The 21,466-nt window shown below is 38.4% G+C and overlaps 1 protein-coding gene across 16 annotated transcripts in view; it reads left to right on the top strand.

Annotated features, from left to right (window-relative positions):
- PAM (peptidylglycine alpha-amidating monooxygenase) overlaps positions 1-21,466 on the top strand; it is a 281,047-nt gene that overhangs the window by 127,224 nt on the left and 132,357 nt on the right. For all 16 annotated transcript variants that reach the window (XM_082620652.1, XM_082620650.1, XM_082620648.1 and 13 more), the window contains 2 exons: positions 7,295-7,739; positions 8,688-8,808. In XM_082620652.1, coding sequence (XP_082476778.1) covers positions 7,651-7,739; positions 8,688-8,808 — 210 coding nt within the window. In that variant the 5' untranslated portion in view covers positions 7,295-7,650. The remainder of the gene's footprint in view (positions 1-7,294; positions 7,740-8,687; positions 8,809-21,466) is intronic.

Here is a 21,466-nt window from a genome sequence, read left to right as displayed (position 1 = left end):
TCGATAACATTGGCTGTTGTTACTTCACAATAAAATGATATTCAGAGGATTTGCTTTTTGTTGAACTTGAAGAAAACATCCCCTAAGAATGTAGAGAGTTTGTTTTATGTTGAAGAATATGCGTTAAGAGGATAGATTCTGGAGGCTGCAAGCCAGGATTTAAATCCCTACTCTACTGTTGTGTAACCAGAGCAAGTTAATTAATTTTCCTAAGCTTTAGATCTGTTATCTATAAAATGGGAATAATAACTGGTACTTAAGAGTCATAAGAATTCAGTGAGATAATAACGCATAAGGTCAACATCTGGCGTATAAGTCGATAAATGTTACTTGCTGTTATGAATATTCTTTTCCCATTCTTTAGAAGTTCCATATTTGCGAGCACTTTTTATTCATTTATTTATTTATTTATTTTTAATGTGGAATCTTTTTTAAATTTTATTTATTTTTTTGGTTGTGTTGGGTCTTTGTTGCTGCGTGTGGGCTTTCTCTAGTTGCGGCGAGCAGGGGCTACTACTCTTCATTGCAGTGCGTGGGCTTCTCATTGTGGTGGTTTCTCTTGTTGCGGAGCACAGGCTCTAGGTGCATGGGCTTCAGTAGTTACAGCATGTGGGATCAGTAGTTGTGGCGAGCAGGCTCTAGAGTGCAGGCTCAGTAGCTGTGGCACACGGGCTTAGTTGCTCTGTGGCATGTGGGATCTTCCCGGACCAGGGCTCGAACCCGAGTCCCCTGCCTTGACAGGAGGATTCTCAACCACTGCACCACCAGGGAAGTCCCTACAAGCACTTTTAAAAGTCAATCTATAGAGACTTCCCTTGTGGCGCAGCCTGCCAGTGCAGGGAACACAGGTTCGAGCCCTCGTCTGGGAAGATCCCACATGCCACGGAGCAACTAAGCCTGTGCACCACAACTACTGAGCCTGCGCTCTACAGCCTACAAGCCACAACTACTGAAGCCCGCATGCAGCAACGAAGACCCGAAGCAGCCAAAAAAATAAATAATATAAATAAAAATAAATTTATAAAAAAACCAAAAAAATCCATTTGTATCTCATTATATGTATTTGAAGGAATTATATCACCTAAAAATATTGAAGTATAATTGATTTACAATGATTCAAGTGTAATTATATCATTTTATTTAAATTAAGCTTTATCTTAATGAACCATATTACAACAGTGTTTTTCAACAAGGGCAATTTTTGATTTGACCTTCTAGAAGATATTTGGCAACGTCTGGAGACACTTTTGGTTGTCACACTGCAGGGGGTGCAACTGGAATCTAGTGGATAGAGTCCACAGATGCTGCTAGGCATCTTGTAAGGAACAAGACAGTCCTCTGCAACAGAGAATTATTCAGCTCAAAATGTTGCTAGTACTGAGCTTGAGGAACTCTGCATTACAGCTATAACTACCATAAAATTTAGTTTGTAAAGTTCTTGCCAAGGAAAAGAAGGAGAGTTAGTTATATTTCAAAACACAACCTAAACTCAGGTAGAAATTAACACATAAATTGCAATCTGTGGAATCACATTCAGTATTTTAAATATAAATATGTATGTGTATAAATATCCCTATTTTCTTCTGGCTACAAAAGTAATATAAGCTTGTGAAAGTTAAAAGACTGCAAAAGCATGTAAATGGACAGTACACATCCCCCCCTCTGTTTTTTTTTAACCTATTCCCATTGAAGACCATTGGAAATCTAATTGAGTTATATTACTTCAGAATTTTAAATACATGTGTATACTGTTCTATAATTTGATTTTTTAAAGTTAATGTCTTTCTTTTCTCTTCCTGAAAAATTCAGTCCTAGAGCTGTTATGTGGGGCAGAGCAAGGTAGGCGTTCAGGACGGGTGGCCTGGCATGGGATGTCATGGCCCAAGCAGGGTGAGGAGGGCATCCATGTGTGTAGGCAGCCCAGTGTAAGGTGTCAGCAAAGGCCAAGTGGAATGAAAAACACAAGAAGCAAGGCCTGGTGGAGGGTTTTAAGCCCAGATGAGAGAGGGCACAGAAAGCAAGGAAGTGCTCAGAGGATGACAGGACATGTCAAAAGGACACAAAAGCTAGCTTAAAGGAGTCACAACTGAGATACTTTGAGCATCAAAGTAAGTGAAGTAAATAAAGTTAGTAACAGATTAAAACCCACTGAATAAAATAAGAAACTTTGCGTCCATTATGATATAATAAATAAATGAATAAAATGAAAGTTTGATGAGAAATGGAATATTTATAAGTCAATAAATAACCTTTCCACCAAAAAATATTATTTAAAAAGGGAAAAATGGTAACTTTACTGTGGAAAAGCCTGGAAGATGTCACCTTAATTATATGATCAAAGTTAACATCATCAGTAGTGGGACAAATCAAAATTGCAAGCCACCTAATAAGATGCTGTGGTAGCCAGCTTTTCATCTTCTAGTATTCATGCCCTGGGGTAGTCTTCATCCGTGCTGAGTTTGGCCGACTTGTGTAATGGATAGCATATTATAGAAGTGATGGTATGTGACTTCTGATGCTTAGTCCCAAAAAATTTTGCTTACTTTGGGAGAAGCCAGCTGCCATGTTGTAAAGACATTCAAGCAGCCCTAGAGAGAGGGCCACATAGTGAGGACATGTTGTTTTTGCCAACAGCCAGCACTAACTTGCCAGCCTTGTGAGTAAGCCATCATGCAAGCAAATTCTTCAGCCCCAGTCAAGCCTTCAGATGACTGCAGCCATTGCCAACATCTTGCTTGAAACCTCATGAGAGAATCACCCAGCTAAGCTACTTCTTTACCTGATGCACAGAAACTATGCAAGAGAATGTTTATTGTTTTCAACTATTAAGTTTTGGAGTAATTTTATATGCAGCTATGGGCAACTAATACAGTGCAGTGAAAAGAACACAGCGTCACTTCTGTGATATTCCTGCTAGAGATGCACAACCTGAATCTAGTCCTAATAAGCAGAAAACAAACACTAACTGAGAGGCATTCTGCAAAATAACTGACCTGCAATCTTCAATAGAGTCAAGGGCATAAAAGTTAAAGACAGAAACTGTCGTGGAGTGAAGGAGACTAAATAGAGACTTGACAACTTTACATGCAATTGTCCATTCTGAACTTGATTCTTTTGCTATAAGTGATACTATTGGGACAGCTGGCAAAGTTTGGAGACTGAGGATTAGATGATAGTAATGTGTCAATGTGAATATTTTTATTTTAATGATTGTATTGTGGTTATATAGTAGATATACTTTAGGAATTACATACTAAAGAATTCAGGGGTAATGAGACATCAGGTCAACTCTCAAATGGTTAAAGAAAAAAAGTTTTTTGTACTGTACTTGCAACATTTCTACAAGTTTGAGATTGTTTAAACATTTTTTAAAATTATGTAAAAAGAAAACAATGTGTCATGGAATATGACCTCGCCTATAAAAATAGATCCACCTGTCCTTTTTTAAGGGATGTATGGTACCACCCCCCAAATTTTACCTATCTCTTATTGATGGCATTTAAATTGATTCCAGTTCTTTGCTATTATAAACATCCAGTTATCTGTTATTATAAACAATGTTAGTAAATATCCTCATAAACATATTTGTGCCCTTGTTCTATTTTTGCCCAAGAATAAATTCCTAGAGTTGAATTTCTAAGTGAATGGATATGCATCCTTTAATCAGTTTAATCATAAGTCATTGTAGGAAACCACATAAAATCTCCTTGAAAGAAAATGAAATCAATAATTTGGTCATTATTTTCATTTGTTTTTTCCCCCACTAGAAAGTAATCTCTATAAGAGTGGAAACTTTTATCTGTCTTGATCATCACCATTCCCAACATTAAGATAGTCCTAGGCATTCAGTAAATATTTGTTGCAGCAACAGTCATAGCAAACATTTATTATGTGTCTGGCGTTGTTCTAAGGATATGAGTTCATTTATTCCTTCTAACAAGCCTATGAGATAGGTGGTAGGATTATTTCCATTTTGCAGATGAGGAAATTGAGGCAAAGAGAGGCTAAGTACTTGCCAGTTTCACAGGGCTAGTCAACGGTGGAGCCAGGAGTCCAGGAAGTTTTTCTTCAGTTTACAAGCTGTCAGCCTCAATTTTATAATGGTTCTTTCTTGTTGATAAATGAATCAGTAAGTGAATGGCCAATATATTTATTTGATTCTTTGATCAATTACAAATTTAAACTATCTTTTTGGGTTTTTTTCTTTTTTCAAATAAAAATGGAAAAGAATGGACTGCTCACTTTGTAAAAGCCAAATGAGTTTTATGGTCCTCTGTACCAGGCTGTACTTACTACATAATAGTACTGCTCCTGGAATTAATATTTGTACAGGTATAAACCATACATCATTTTCACTAACAATTTATTTATAATGTGTAAACAGAATATTTGCTTTGTATTACAAATAAAATAGTAAATCTGGGTCTGCAGCTTGAGTCTAGGAGGCAGAACCTTTTTTTTTTGTTTTTTTTTGCGGTACGCAGGCCTCTCACTGTTGTGGCCTCTCCCGTTGTAGAGCACAGGCTCCGGACGCGCAGGCTCAGCAGCCATGGCTCACGGGCCTAGCTGCTCCGCGGCATGTGGGATCTTCCCGGACCGGGGCACGAACCCGTGTTCCCTGCATCGGCAGGCGGACTCTCAACCACTGTGCCACCAGGGAAGCCTGAGGCAGAACCTCTATTACTCGTTTTTCAAACATCCTCCACTCCCCATTTGGGCTCCCGTGCCCTGCACTTGGAATACACACTCTCCGTCTCTCACAGCGGAAACCCAACCACACTCAGGCTCTTGCTCAGAACCACCTCTTCTACTGAAGACTGCTTTACCTCTCTCTTTTTTCTTACCCTCCTCTTGAAGATTGAAATGATCTTTCCTTCCTCAAAATTCCCTGAGTCCCTTTTATAGTACTCTCACAGGAATAGTACATTCTAAACATACCTTATATTACTTGTGAGAAGATGAGGATCTCCCTTAATAGACTACATTCTCTTTTACTTTTATTCATTTTATAAAATTCCAAAATATATTTTGTAGAAAATATGAAATTAAGTATGTTTTTCTGAATTATCTCAAGGAAATCTATGTTGAATTTTTTTATCCTAAACAAGAATACTAAGATTTGAATATTTTATATATATATATATATATATATATATATATACACATACATACACACACACATTTATTCCACAATTATCAGTCATTGTAAAATAACAAATGAAATGATTAGACATGATTTTTTTTCATATGATGATATGTATTTTGTCTTTAGTTTACAAGGCATCAAGAACCAGAAAACATAATTAGTTTTCATTTCTATAAGACCTTTTGTTCTGTTCATGGCTGCAAATAGCAACTTTTGCTTTTCCCCACAACTTCAGTTCCCTTTTCTTTTAGTGGGCGGTTCAGGGACATCAAAGGTAATAAAATCAATCAGAGGGATAAGTGGAATTTTTTTCAAAGACTAGTACTCAAGGATGTGTTCCTGTTAGAGAATTTTAATACTAAATTTGTTTTAAGTGTTTGTGTAATACCAAATCTCCCTGCCAACTAGAAGAAGGACTGTCCTTGAATCCTGTTCTGCATGAAATAATAAAATATAATCCCTTCTTCAAATATATTTAAAGAAAAAGAAGAACTTCAGGGAATGTTAAGCATTGTCATTTTACAGGATTATATTTTGTTGTAAACAAAAGCAATAGCATAGCCTTCAGGCCAGTTGTTTCTCTTCCCCCATAACTTCTTTCCTTTACCCACAGGATTCAGACAAAACTAAAGGATTTTGTTCTGAAAGCTCACATAGCAAGCCAAAGAGAAAGTTCAAACAAATATCATCAGTCTTTTAAAAATGTCATTGCTTGTGTAAATTAACTGTGGTCCTTGGTAGCTGGTGAGCCTCAAGCATCCTTGTATAGGTTGGATATTCAATCATGTTTTATTTGTATTTGGTGTAAGGTATGTTTCTTCTAGAAAGCAATGACCATGAACTCTTCTGATTTAAAGTTTAGGTCATGCTTTTTTGTTTGTTTTAGCTTAGTGTTTGTTTGATTTTTTGTTTGTTTTGTTTTGTTTAGATTAGCTTCAGTATCTTGTGATTTCCAGAGGATGATTTAGAGGCTAACTTATTATTGTGGAGCACTTCTAATGATCTTACTGATTTTTGCTTCTTACTGTTATTCATCTGGCCGATGGATTTATTTGTGATTCACCAAATCATGTTTATAATTAGTGATTAAAATAGAACTTTAAGACATCTTTTCCTTTGAATGTATTTTTATATTGTGAATGATACATTTTAAAATAATACCTTGCTAAAATGTACATACTTGATACATAGTCTGAAATATATTCAGAACAAGAGTAAAGTCTAAACACACATATTTTAAATTTTAGCCTAGTTGAGTCCTCTTGACAAAATGTTGAGATGTTGCATTAGTTCCGTATGGCCTGTCATTTATATTAATGTAAAGGTTTTGATCATATCCTTTGTATATAAAATTCATGTGGGAGCCAGCTGAGATTCTCCTTACTGCTTCTAATTGTATTGCATTGTAAGTCTCCAGACCTTATTCAGGAAAGAATATCTTTTGGGAGGCATGCCTTGTAAGTAAGGAATTATTACTTTGTATATTAGATGCAGGATTTTTTAGTAGGTGCTTACATTTCATATATTGTGTTAGCTGTAGATTTTTGATTTGTTTTAAAGTTTTAAATTCTGAGAACTTCAGCGATTACTTCTGTGGTGATCATTCTTGGCAGAGGGTATCTTTCTCCTTGGATCTATAGCTCTGTGATGCATATATGTAAACATGCCTTTGTTCTCAAAGTCTTTTTCTTTCTGATTACTGTTGTATCCAAGTGCTTTGCCTGAGCCTTAGTTTCTTTTTTTCCTTTTCTTGTGCCTTAGCCTATCATTTGTGTGAGTATCTTTGTTTACATTCAGCAGAGGTATTAAGTGCATTTTTGATAATAGAAGGGAGTGACATAGGAAGTAAGGAGAAGAAATCCGGAGCCTGGGTTGGATGTGAGGTAAAAGGGGGAAAGAAGTAGAAGAGAAAAGGAGAGAGTGGGTGTGAGGGAGGAGGAAAGAGGAAAAGGCAGAACAGGGGCTATGGGGGGTGTTTGAAATCTTGGGGGCTGGTCTTGGGGGAGGGAGATCAACAGACCAGCATTTTCACCAGGCTTGGGCTCAAGCTTGTGAAACTACTAATGTATTGAAGAACCTCAGCTGGGATTTGCTGAGCACAAAGGCTGTAACGTGTTAGTCATCCATTATCTGCTTCTATTTTTGCAGGTTCTGAATGATGACTGACGCGGGTTTGTGTGATATCCCTCACAGTCCCTGTCATCCCCGAGTGATAAGGAACACTCACGTCTAGCCCCAGCACCAGGGCAGAAAGCAGCTCTGAAGGGAGGAGAGCTTCCGCTTGCGGACCTGACAAAAGTACCGCCTTCCCACGGGGTTCTGCCTGCGGCTTTTGATCCAGACACCTCGCAGCTCTCGCAGGCAGATGGTGTGTGGCCGTCGCCGGACGCCCGCCGCTCCCCGGCCATGAAGTAGCGGCTGCTGGCGGCGCTGCTGCCCGACCGCCGGCCCCAGCCCAGCGCTGCGCTGCCGGGTCCTCCCGGCGGGGCCGAAGCGGCGTGGCCATGGCTGGCTTTCGTAGACTGCTAGTTCTCCTCCTTGTTTTTCAAAGCAGCTGTTTGGGTTTCAGAAGCCCACTTTCTGTCTTTAAGAGGTGGGTGTTTGTTTTTGTTTTTAAGCAGGCGAAATGTTTGGATGGTTTCTGTGCATGCTCCTGAAAAATGTAATCACTTATGAGCCGGAGTGTTGGAGAAATATACATGGTTGATTAACTTTGCTGAAATCACTTGGAATTTTAGCACAATAACTTCTTGTAAAAGTCCCCCTTGCAGAAAAAGCCCACTGTTTTGTAGCCAAGCTGCACTGGCTTTCAAAACTCCACTTAGAAGTTGTGATTTCCAATACTAATCACTCCCTCTTGGGGAGATATTTCAGAAACTACAATATAGTCGTTTAGAGTTGAATGCCTTCTTGTTTATAACAGCCCGAAGAATAAAATATAAAGGTAGGTAACTGGTGGGGAGAAGCAGATCATGGACTGTAATAGCTCACGAGAAAACACTGAGCTGTATACACGCACCTCATAATTACTATGTTAAATATTTATGCACCTGTACATTTGTAATTCAATCGCAATCTTCCCCCCACCCCCATAAAACTCCACCTCCTAGCAATATTACTATTGGTTTTTTGTTGCTGACTAGTAATACTGGACATTCATAAAATAGTCACTTACTGGCTTGTAGTTAATATTTCTGCCATTAGAGGATTGACAGGCTGTGATAATTATAATTTATTTATACTGTACTTTCATTAACTAGAAACAAATGTATATTTGACAAATTTTTATTGAATTAAGTTTTAAATGTAGGCTGCTAGGTTGCTTTGATTATACTTTGCTCTCAAGTTGGGTATATATTGTTCTTGAACTATACAATGCAGTTCTGAGAATATTATAGAATGTTATGTGGTTATTACATCTTTTCATTGGGTCTAAATCAACAATCTTTAAAGTCATAGAATTCCTTTTTTTTTTCCCTTTCTCACGTCCAGGTAAGATACCATTATGTTCAAGGATATTGAGATTGTCTTCTTTTTTCAGGTTTAAAGAAACTACCAGATCATTTTCCAATGAATGTCTTGGTACCACCAGACCAGTAATTCCTGTTGATTCATCAGATTTTGCATTGGATATTCGCATGCCTGGGGTTACACCCAAACAGGTGAGAGGAATTCTTATTTCATTATTCACATGTTCTGTATACAATCTATAATTAAAGCAAAGAAACTGCATTTACAGCAGTAGTAACGTGTTTGAAAAGTAGGCATTTGCTTTCAAGACTCCTCAAATAGGGCTAGAATAATTGAATATTATAAAGAGGAGTAAATTTTTTAAGGTAAATCTTTCAGTTAAATTTCTTTCTAAAAAGTTTACCCATATTATTTGTGTTTTGAAATGTAACCTTGAAAATTTGTTTTGAAATTCTCAGTGAAAGTAATAGCCTTCGTAATGCAGCATGTAAGTGTATATTAAAATATGAAAAATTATTCTAATAAAGGGAAATGATATTGAGCAGCTGCCTCTAAGAGATTAGGTTGTTTAAATACCCTTCTATCGCAGCCACAAGTTGAGAAATAAAAGCATGTGTTTACTGCCAAGAATTTGAAAAATAAAACATTCCACACTTTTAAAAGTTTAAAAAAAACTGTTCATGCAGGTGGTTGATTGTGAGTTTTCTTTAGCATGATTTGCTTGTCATAAGATATATATTTTGGAGTAGTAGCAGAATTCATACCACCGTGACTTACACAGCATTTTGAGTAGAACTGGGTTGTTGCTAGGGCTTTCCCTATTTTAGGTATACACAAGAAGCTCAAACCCACTGCTGTCATGTGAGCAAGGTGTTTCATTAAGCATAAAAAGGCCAGAATTAATTATGCTTTTCAGCCAGGCAGTGCAGGGATTTAATTGTGTCATTAAAAGATAGTCTTCCTCTTTTGAAGGGCTGCAGAGACAGGGGAAGACCTGGGTGTTGTAGAGCTGCAGTGGCTGATGACTCATTGTTGCAGATAACATTCTAGTTTTCTTTTCTTTCTTCTATTTTAAAGTACTGAGAAAATAAAGGTATTCTACAGTATTGGGGAGAATTCTTTTGAAATGGACATTCGGAAGCTCTAAGAAAATACACGTGGTCTTTTTGAAGGACTAAGGATTGACATGCATTTATGTGAATACAATACACGTGTATGGTCTAAGTATCTATAAATAACTACTGTTGTCAAATTGGCCCTCACCTCCTCACCCCTGCCCATCCACAAATGACCAGGCAAATAACTTTTCTGTATGTTTAGTTATTAGTGTCCTGGCCTTTAATTTTATAAGGTCTTTATTTAGTACTTAGTAAAAAGAGATATAATGAGATTGGGAGTAGGAGAGAACAGTGATAGTTGCTCACTTATGAAATGTGATTCTTCTTTCTCTTCTCACTTTCTTTTTTTTTTTTTTTTTTTTTTTTTTTGCGGTATGCGGGCCTCTCACTGCTGTGGCCTCCCCCGTTGCGGAGCACAGGCTCCGGACGCGCAGGCCCAGCGGCCATGGCTCACGGGCCCAGCCGCTCCGCGGCATATGGGATCCTCCCAGACCGGGGCACGAACCCGTATCCCCTGCATCGGCAGGCGGACTCTCAACCACTGCGCCACCAGGGAGGCCCTCTTCTCACTTTTAAAAGTGATTTTTCCTGTATATTTGTTTGAAGTGGCTTTATATTGGGCTTCCCTAGTGGCGCAGTGGTTGAGAGTCCGCCTGCTGATGCAAGGGACACGGGTTCGTGCCCCGGTCTGGGAAGATCCCACATGCCGCAGAGCAGCTAGGCCCGTGAGCCATGGCCGCTGAGCCTGCACATCCAGAGCCTGTGCTCCACAACGGGAAAGGCCACAACAGTGAGAGGCCCGCATACCACAAAAAAAAAAAAAAAAAATGAGGAAGATAGCAAATCAGTGAAAAGGAAGAATTAATACAGATAAAAGCTGAAATTTATAAAATAGGTCAAATAATAATATAAATGAAATAAGAAATCATTTCTTTGAATATCCATTAAAATGGATAAGCTCATGGCAAGCTTAACTAAAGATTAAAAAGTGCAAAAATTTTACATTATTATTAGAAAGTGTAAAGAAAACATTTTAGATACCATTATGTGCACCTCTGTTGGTAAATTTTTTTAAATAAATTTATTTATTTATTCATTTTTGGCTGCATTGGGTCTTCGTTGCTGTGTGCAGGCTTTCTCTAGTTGCAGTGAGCAGGGGCTACTCTTCGTTGCGGAGCACGGGCATCTCATTGCAGTGGCTTCTCTTGTTGTGTAGCCTGGGCTCTAGGCATGCAGGCTTCAGTGGTTGTGGCTCGTGGGCTTAGTTGCTCCGTGGCATGTGGGATCTTCCCAGACCAGTGATTGAACCTGTGTCCCCTGCATTGGCAGGTGGATTCTGAACCACTGTGCCACCAGGGAAGTCCCATCTGTTGGTAACTTTTATAATCTTGAGGAAATGGTGATTTTCTAGAAAACACTTAGCTATCCAAATTGACCTAAAAAGGTCTTTAAAAAACTGAACAGGCCACTAACTATAGAAGAAACTAGAAAGGTAAAAGGATTGCATACACACACACACACACACTTTTAAAGATAAGAGTTGTTTAACTAAGAACAGACTGAGAATGAGTAAAAAAACATATATGACAGAAAAAAGGCTAATATGCCAAATATAAAAAGAGGTCAGACTACTGAGAAGACAAGCAACCTAAAAGAAAAGCAAATGAAGGATATTAATGTTAAATTAACAGAATGGAAAAAAGTTCAACCCTGTTAATAATCATAAAAATTAAAACTAAAGAAAAAATAAGATATATTTTTTAACCCATTAACACGGCAAAAAAAATTAAAAAGAGCTATAATAGAGCTTTTAAGGATGAAAAGACATGGGCAGGCTCATACATTGTTGGTGGAGGGTACATTGCCACAAGCTTTTTAATAAAGTTATCTGGAATTATCTTTTAAAGTAAAAATATTCATTTGCTTAAAATTGTGGGAGATCATTCTATAAAATATTATGCAATGAGTGAAAAACTAAGATAGATCTGTGTACCTTGCCTTAGAAGTATTGTTGTGTACTAAGTGAGAGAAGCAAACTGCAGAGTCATGTGCAGAGTGTGACCCCATCTTAATAAAAATAAATACTAACAAAATTTCTATATATGTGTGTCTGTTTGGATATACATTTTTGTACAAGCATGGAGGAAGTTGGAAAGAGGCACTTTAAGCTGTAAATGCTGGTTCCCTTGGAGAGGCAGCAATGAAGGAGGATGACAACAGACTTTTAGTATATATCCAAATTGTTTTATCATTAAAAAAATCATCTATTATTTTATAATTGTTAAAAATTAACAAAGAAAGAAATAAACAATATCACTAACAAAAAGAATACCAACAAAAAGGATCTTCTACCTTCCTGATATAAACCCCTAAAGTTCTAGAAATCTCTAGAGGGGTTTTCCACACAATGCCTCTAATTGATAAATTTTTAATTCCTATTCCTCTGCTTTGCAACAGTGCTATTAAGAGAGCCTGGTTGGGCTTCCCTGGTGGCGCAGTGGTTGAGAGTCCGCCTGCCGATGCAGGGGACACGGGTTCTTGCCCCAGTCCACGAAGATCCCACATGCTGCAGAGCGGCTGGGCCCATGAGCCATGGCTGCTGAGCCTGCGCATCCGGAGCCTGTGCTCCGCAACGGGAGAGGCCACAACAGTGAGAGGCCCGCGTAACAAAAAAACAACAACAAAAAAAAGAGAGAGCCTGGTTAATGAAAGAATTTAGGAAATTTGGTACACGTTTAGAAACAAATAAAGCCAGATTTATAGGGGGGTCATTCTTCTATTATAGTCGGTCTGAAGATATTTGTGGAAGGCAACCATGCATATCCTTCCACACTGGCAACAAAAGTGATTCTCTTTGCACTTATTAGCCACCAGAAAAATCCTCTTTGTTTCACTTATTTCTGGATTTATGTAGTCTGAATTAATATTTCAATAACCCTATTTAAGAGGAAGCATTTGGAGCCACTCCACATGAATGTTGCATTCTTTAAGCAAAGTGCAGAACACACTCTTTCCAGGCACGGATTGCCTTTCACAGATAATGTAATCTACTCAACCTTGTATAAAGGGACAAATCTGATGTACACACTAAAGGCATGGCTCTGTCTTAGCATGCAGAAGTCACCCCATCCAACAAACCTTAGAGCATTTTTGAAGAGGAAAGTAAATAAATATAGGGAGTACATTGCCGCTATACACCATGTCATCCTCCCACCTCAGCTAATCCAGTATTAAATGAAAACATTTACCATGGCAACATCGATTTATAAAGCGCAAATGATGTTTCTGCGAGATTAGAATATTTCCTTTCATAGATCTCAGAGGTGCACACGGTTAACACTTTAACACCCTTATTTAGTAATTTTATATAAGACTGAAAAAGCTAATGCTTTATAATAGATTATTTTTAAATGTTTTAATTTGGAAATAGAATCCAAAACAGAACAACAAACTCTTAACAAAAGTGACATCAAATTAAATACAGGCAGAAAAATACCACTAAAATATTTCAGTCTTTACTATTTGTGGAAGTAAAAAATTTTCATTTTGTGGTAAGCTGTACTGAACTATAGTTAAATCATTTGCTTCCAGCTGAGTGATCATTTTGCTATGAAGATGCAGATTCTCTGTTTACTATTTCTACAATTGATATTTTTAGTAATATTTAGCTTTCCTATTTCGGACATGTTACAATATTAACTTCATCTCCTTAATGTATTTTTCATAAACGCTAAGGTAGTATTCACAGATATTTTACTGTTGTGGTTTCATCTACTTGCCTCAGACTTTGTATTTATTTATTTATTTATTTATTTTTGGCTGCGTTGGGTCTATGTTGCTGTGCGGGGGCTTTCTCTAGTTGCGGCAAGCGGGGGCTGCTCTTGGCGGTGCACGGGCAACTCATTGCGGTGGCTTCTCTTGTTGCAGAGCACAGGCTCTAGGCGCGTGGGCTTCAATAGTTGTGGCACGTGGGCTCAGTAGTTGTGGCTCGTGGGCTCTAGAGCGCAGGCTCAATAGTTGTGGTGCACGGGCTTAGTTGCTCCATGGCATGTGGGATATTTCCGGACCGGGGATCGAAACTGTGTCCCCTGCATTGGCAGGCGGATTCTTAACCACTGCGCCACCAGGAAGACCCTTGCCTCAGACTTTGAGGGTAGACACAGTAGATGTAAGAAAGAAGATAGATTGGTAGTCTGGGTAAATGCAGGTATTAAAGAGGTGACTGTAGTGAGGTCAAACAAGTTTAGAAGTTAACAGATATTCTCTGTATAGTTTTTTCTGCAGTCATAACTGCTCCATAATACAAAATGGAGAAAACTGTGCTCAGGGGTGAGGAAATTAAATTCCTTCCCTGAATAGCTCAGAGTTGAGAGTAAAAAATTTATCTTGCTCAACGTGAATTCTTTGACTCTGCCAGAGGCATATACTGTTCAATCTCCTGCCTAGAGTTTATTTAATCAGCACAGTAAGCTTGGGTCTAGAAGCCCACAGCTCTTAGGCATAAGGAGACTTTAGTCCTTCAATCAATTGTGGCAGGAGTCATTTGAAATAAATAAGGTATTTCATACAGTTACTGCCCACAATATTCCCTTTTCACTTTGGTTTGTGATGATCTGAAAACCTTCTACAATAGCCAAAGAGATTTGAAGTGCCATTGAAGCAAATGAAAGCCAAATCTAGCATTCTTTTAATGCTTCCAAGTCTGTTGCTATTGGAAGACTCCAAGTTTACTGTAAGACTGTATGTCATTTATTTCCCCACATTCCTTCTTTCCACAACATGTATTCCCCAAGATAAAAAAAAGTCAGTTGTCCAAAAAAAGCTGACAAATATATGAGTCCAAGATCGTTTCCTTGCATTTTTAAAATAAAACCTCTAAAACCTATTTATGGTGGCTAAGAACTTTATAGAGAATAGAGATTTGCAAACTTGTGAATCACTATATTATGAAGGAGGACATTAATTAAATTAAGAGTGATCTTAAAAAAAAAAGAATGATCTCGAATCTTTATTTTAGTCAGTTCAGGAACTCATTGACTGAGAATGAATTTTTTCTTCTAAGTATATTCAAACCTACTAGTGAAATCCAAAAATATTATTGCATGTATATTAGTATTAATTCAGGGATATATAAAAATTTTATAGTAATTTTGCTCAAATATTGAAATATAAACAAGATTGAAATGATTTTTCCAACTCTTCATTTTCTAAATATCAGTCTGCCAGACCATTTTATAAAATGGTTTTAAACATAATTAAATGTTTTATAAAATAATCTTATGTCACCATTGTAACACCAGTGTACAGCAGTCACCATAACATACCTAACCTATTGTGTAATGCATTGAATAAGATAGCCTTGTTAGCCAGCCATTATTTACAGTATTACTTTTGTGGGCCTGGGGTGAAGCCTGAATTCCATCTGAGTATTAATCACTACAGGAACAAATCTCCATTTCATGCCTCTTCATTGAAACATCATCTCCACCTCTATCATTCTTGAGATATACTGTCAAGTTCCTTAAGAGGAAAGGCTGGTCTGTTTTGTTCATTATTCTGTTCCCTGGGCCTAAAAACAGTGCTGTGTCCAATAAAGATTAATTGAATAAATTCGTTTTAGAAGGGACGGATATTATCTTCATATCAAGAATACTTCTGGGACCTCCCTGGTGGTGCAGTGGTTAAGACTCGCCCCTCCCAACGCAGGGAGCCTGGGTTTGATCTCTGGTCAGGGAACTAGATCCCACATGCCTGCTGCAACTAAGAGTTTGCATGCCACAACTAAGGAGCCCACCTGCTGCAACTAAGACCCGGAGCAACCAAATAAATAAATAAATAAATTTTTTTTAAAAAAATGAATGTTTCCTGCCCCTCCTCAATAGTCCCAAGCGTGTGCGCGCCCTTACACACACAATGCACACATATACACCAGTGATTGTAGTATTTTTGTGTCTCCACATTGATCACAACTTAGGAGTCCCCTGCTGCTGTGCTCTTCATACAGAAGAAATATTCTGAAGTTCAATGTTTTTATTTTAACTGCTACCTAACTTTTTCCTCTTGCATGATATTTTCATTTCTATTGGCATATTTAAGATATAATTTACTTAAAAATAAAAATTCACGAATTTTAAGTATACAGTTTGATGAATGCTGGCAAATAATATGCAGTTGTGTAACTGCCACCAAGACATGATAAAGAACATTTCCATCACCCCAAAACGTTCCCTCGGGCCCCTTCATTCTCCCTACTCCCATGCTTTTCCCCATCCCCATCCCTATCCCTTATCCCCTGGCAACTGCTGGTCTTTCCGTCACTAGTTTAGCCTTTTATAGATTTACATATAGATGTAATCACAACAGTATATAGTCTTTGGTGTCTGGCTTCTTTCACTTAACATGGTGCTTTTGAGATTCATCCATGACATTGCATTTATCAGTAGTTTGTTCATTTTTATTGCAAGTCTTAGCTGTGGGAGAGTCTGGACTCTAACTCAGGCAAGAGTGGCTCCAGACCCTGTGCTTTTAAACCGTTATGTTATGCTGTTTTTCATTCCGTATAATTTTCTTAATCATCTCTGATAATGCTGTTCTCCAACTCAGAAATCTTCAGCAACTCCTTATTCTGACCAAATACATTTCCTAGTCCATACTCTGGTTTCTAAATTCTCTGCCCTATGGTCCCCATCTATTCCACTTTACTTTTTATTCCCTGCATTGCTTTTTTTCTGAATTCCCCATTTTCTACCACACTTAGCCTGTTTATTATTCCTACAGGTAGATAGATATCTTTGAACCCCCTGATGTTATTCTTTCTGCTTATTGTAATTTCTTTACCCTGCATCTTCACCTATTGAAATCATACCCCATTAAGTTACAGAATCTGTGTTCCTTTCGCCATGAACCTAACTGACTTCCTCAGAGTGATCTGATCTGGTGCCATAATAATTTACACCACTTTTATAAACCTCTTGTATTGTCACTTACAGTGATTCATTCTCATGTTTTAAATCTTTCCCACTAAAGCGTCTCTGAAACCAATGACTGCATCTTATTCATCTTTGTGCATATTTTTGTCAGTTTATGCTCATGCTGAGCAAACAAACATCATAATCTATATTTAAAAGAAGCCAGCTCATACCTGTCCTTCAGACAAGATATTGTTTTCACAATATTTTATATCATGTCTTGCACATGGAAGGTACCCAGTGAATATTTGTTGATTAATAGATCTTCCTGGAGTCTATGTCTAGCTATTTCTTCTGCTCTTGGGGACATGTAGGAAAGCAAGTTGGGTGATGACCCATATGATATAATAAAGGTTGTCTGTCTAGTTAAGGCTATATTCCCAATTCCTTACCTAATAAATATTTGTTAAGAATTGGTTGTGTTCTTTGGTCAAGGCACAGAACACACTGGCAAATACGGATTGATTAAATATCTCATCTCCTGGCTTAAAATGGTTGGAACCGGGGGCTTCCCTGGTGGTGCAGTGGTTGTGAGTCCGCCTGCTGATGCAGGGGACACGGGTTCGTGCCCCGGTCCGGGAAGATCCCACATGCCGCAGAGCGGCTGGGCTTGTGAGCCATGGCCGCTGAGCCTGCGCATCCGGAGCCTGTGCTCCGCAACAGGAGAGGCCACAACAGTGAGAGGCCCATGTACTGCAAAAAAAAAAAAAAAAAAAAGAAAAAAAAGAAAATAGTTGGAACCGCATTAGATTGTTTTACCTCCTTAATGGTCTGTATTCTAGGTATCTACAATTCTTTTTATTTCTTCCTTTGAGATGTCTTCCAGATTTGTGCCTTTTCTGCTCTGTCCCAGTGACACTGGTTTTCTTCATTCCCTGTGCTGCCTCTTCTTCCTGTCCAGAGTCTTTGCCCTTGCCTGTCCTTGCTGTGCTTGCTCTTCCCTCCCTGTTTGCCCTGGGTAATGCCTTCCCAGCTTTCAAATGTCAACCTAAACATCATTCTCTCAGAGAACCTATTCCTGACCATCTCGCATTCCCCCATCTTTCCTACTCCGCTCCCCACTCCCACCTTTCAGAGAGCTGTCATAGCTCTCATAGCACCTCATGCCTCTTTTCCAGAATATCTTTCACAACTGCGATTTTACATTTGCTTATGTCATTACTCCATTCATACCTTTATTTCCTCATCAAACTGCAGACTGTGTGAGAGCAGGAAACACATCTGTCTTTGCTCACCATTGTGTCCTCCCTGTCTAGTCCAGGGTCAACTAATAGTAGGCTCAGTATACATTTGTGGGATAGATATACTATGGGACATATGGCTGGACTTCCACTGCTACTCTCCTGTTACAGACTTAACCCAATTTGATAGCAGCATCTTCTGGTTTGGTTCCAGACTCCACTGCCTTCCCCCTCCCATTGTATCCTCATTGCTCATCCTCAGTTCCATCAAAGTGTCCTTCCTAAAAGACTGCACTGACAGTTTCATGCGCCACATCTCACTCACTCACAGTGACCAACATCACATATAAACAGATCAAATCTAAATACCCCTCATCACCCAAGCTCTTTTATTATCTGGCTTAATTCAACTTTATCCAACTTCCTTTCTTAGAACTCCCTAAAATGTTACCTTTGTGCCTGTTTGTCCACTCACCTCCTTATCTCTCCTACCACACTTACTCCCATTTCTGGGTTTTGTTCAGACTAATTTTTCAGCTCAGGTCTTCTTATTACCTTTGTTTGTCTGAGGTCTTCCCCTTTGTAGAGACTCAGCTTCTCTGTTCAGGGCCTCTCAGATGCTAAGAGAAGCCTCGGTCACTTCCTTTTTTTTTTTTTAATTTTTAAATTTTTTTTAAATTTTTTTTTATTAGTTTCTGCTTTACAACAACGTAAATCAGTCATACATATACATCTGTTCCCACATCCCTTCCCTCTTGCGTCTCCCTCCCTCCCACCCTCCCTATCCCACCCCTCCAGGTGGTCTCCTTTTGTTTTTGAGCTTCCATTTGATCCTTTTTTTTAAAATATTAAGAAATGCCAAAGCAGGAATATAAAAGCAGGTATGGATACTACATGCTGGCTGTCCTCCGTTGGCCTCTCCTGATGTACTTTCTACTCCAGCCTACTCCAGGCTCCAGGAGACTGACCTTTATGGGTGCCATCAGTAGGCTCCCTTGCTCTCTGGCTTCTAGTTGACTGTAGTCAGTGGGAGGAACTGGCAGAAGGCTGGAAAGCAGCAGAATGAGATCAGGTTATTTATTTCCTTGGTTTCTTCTCTGTTGAGCAGCAAGTTGACAGTGATTTGGGTTCTCTCCCTATGTCATAGCTCCTGTCATCTATGGCTGTAACAATTTCTGGGTTTGATAACTTTCTCTTCTTGACTCATGTATCTTTGAGTGGTAACAGCTTGCTACTTTATAAATCCCTAGGGTGTTTCAACATCCCTTACATGCTTCTCTTAACCTAGCCAACAGCTATGTCCTTGGTTCTTTGGTTAAATGCTCCTCAATTGCCACCTTTGTTTGTACCTTCTGTTTCCTAAGGGAATCTTGACATATTTTAAATATTAAACACAGCAAATTAATGCTTATGTTTTAGAAATGATGCAGTGCCATATATATTGTCATTCACAATAAAATTACAGGATTTGTAAAATATTTTAAGTCTGTGCATTACAAGTGGTGAAATCTGGACACAAGTTAAAAGTTGTAAGATAAGTGTGGTCTTTTTTCAATTCTGTCTGTATTTCTCTCTTTCTGCTTAAACTTGTTAGGAGAGAAGACGCTCTGAATATTAGGCCCAGCGAAGTGGCCTTCTTCCCCTGAATGCTGACAGGTCCTATCTGGAACCAGGTCATCTGTTTGGATCTCTCCCTTCTCTGAACTCCTATCACTGTCCCAGCCCTTAACGCAAAGCTTAACACTTAACTATTTCCTAGTGGTAGGCTTTGTTTCCGTTATTAGATTCTAAAGTTTCTGAAGGAAGAGGACTTTTCCTATCTAATCTTATGTCCCAGGAGCAAAATATATATAGAATCAATGTATATTTGTTGTTCAGTTTGTTGGCTGTTACATTAATTGGTTGGTAGGTTGGTATCAAAGATTCTTGGGAACAAACTGTATTTTTTTAGTTTTAAACGTTTTAATGGAAGACTTCTAATATACACAAAATTGAAGAGCTTGTATAATGAGCCCCCATGTACCCATCAGTGATTATCAACATTCATGTTTTATCTATATTCCTCTACTTGATTCCTCCCCAACACACACACACACTGAATTATTTTGAGGTGTCTACCAGACATCATTTCATTTCATTTCATAGTACTTTGTTATATATTTTCAAAAGGTAAGTACTTTATTTTTAAATACAACCACAATCACCATTATTACCATTATATCATCAAATAGCAGTGTCAAATTTCTCTGATTGTTATATTTTAGAATGTTGGTTTATTTGCATCAGGATCCAAATGTAGTCCACATGGTAAATCTTACTGATATGTCTCTTTTAAGAATCTTGATCCCTAACACCATACACAAAAATAAACTCAAAATGGATTAGAGAACTAAATGTAAGACTGGACACTATAAAACTCTTAGAGGAAAACATAGGAAGAACACTCTTTGACATAAATCACAGCAATATCTTTTTTGATCCACCTCCTAGAGTAAGGGAAATAAAAACAAAAATAAACAAATGAGACCTAATGAAATTTAAAAGCTTTTGCAAAGCAAAGGAAACTACAAACAAGATGAAAAGACAGGGCTTCCCTGGTGGCGCAGTAGTTGAGAGTGCGCCTGCGAATGCAGGGGATGCGGGTTCGTGCCCCGGACCGAAAAGATCCCACATGCTGCAGAGCGGCTGGGCCCGTGAGCCATGGCTGCTGAGCCTGCGCGTCTGGAGCCTGTGCTCCACAACGGGAGAGGCCACAACAGTGAGAGGCCCGCGTACCGCAAAAAATTAAAAAAATAAAAATAAAAAAGATGAAAAGACAGCCCTCAGAATGGGAGAAAATATTTGCAAACGAATCAACGGACAAAGGATTAATCTCCAAAATATATAAACAGCTCATACAGCTCAATATTAAAGAAACAAACAACCCAATCCAAAAATGGGCAGAAGACCTAGATAGACATTTCTCCAAAGAAGACATACAGATGGCCAAGAAGCACATGAAAAGCTGCTCAACATCCCTAATTATTAGAGAAATGCAAATCAAAATTACAATGAGGTATCACCTCATACCAGTTAGAATGGGCATCATCAGAAAATCTACAAACAATAAATGCTGGAGAGGTGTGGAGAAAAGGGAACCCTCTTGCACTGTAGGTGGGAATGTAAATCGATACAGCCACTATGGAGAACAGTATGGAGGTTCCTTAAAAAACTAAAAATAGAATCACCATATGACCCAGCAATCCCACTACTGGGCAGATACCAAGAGAAAACCATAATTCAAAAAGACACATACACCCCAATGTTCATTGCAGCTCTATTTACAATAACCAGGTCATGGAAGCAGCCTAAATGCCCATTGACAGACGAATGGATAAAGAAGATGTGGTACATATATACAATGGAATATTACTCAGCCATAAAAAGGAATGAAATCGAGTCATTTGTTGAGACATGGATGGATCTAGAGACTGTCATACAGAGTGAAGTAAGTCAGAAAGAGAAAAACAAACATATTAATGCATATATGTGGAACTTAGAAAAATGGTACAGATGAACCGGTTTGCAGGGCAGAAATAGAGA

Source organism: Mesoplodon mirus (genome assembly GCF_964341445.2).
Source record: "Mesoplodon mirus genome assembly, chromosome: 5".
NCBI lineage: Eukaryota > Metazoa > Chordata > Mammalia > Artiodactyla > Ziphiidae > Mesoplodon > Mesoplodon mirus.
The sequence above is the reverse complement of the archived record's forward strand: the minus strand, read 5'-3'. Positions and strand labels throughout refer to the sequence as shown.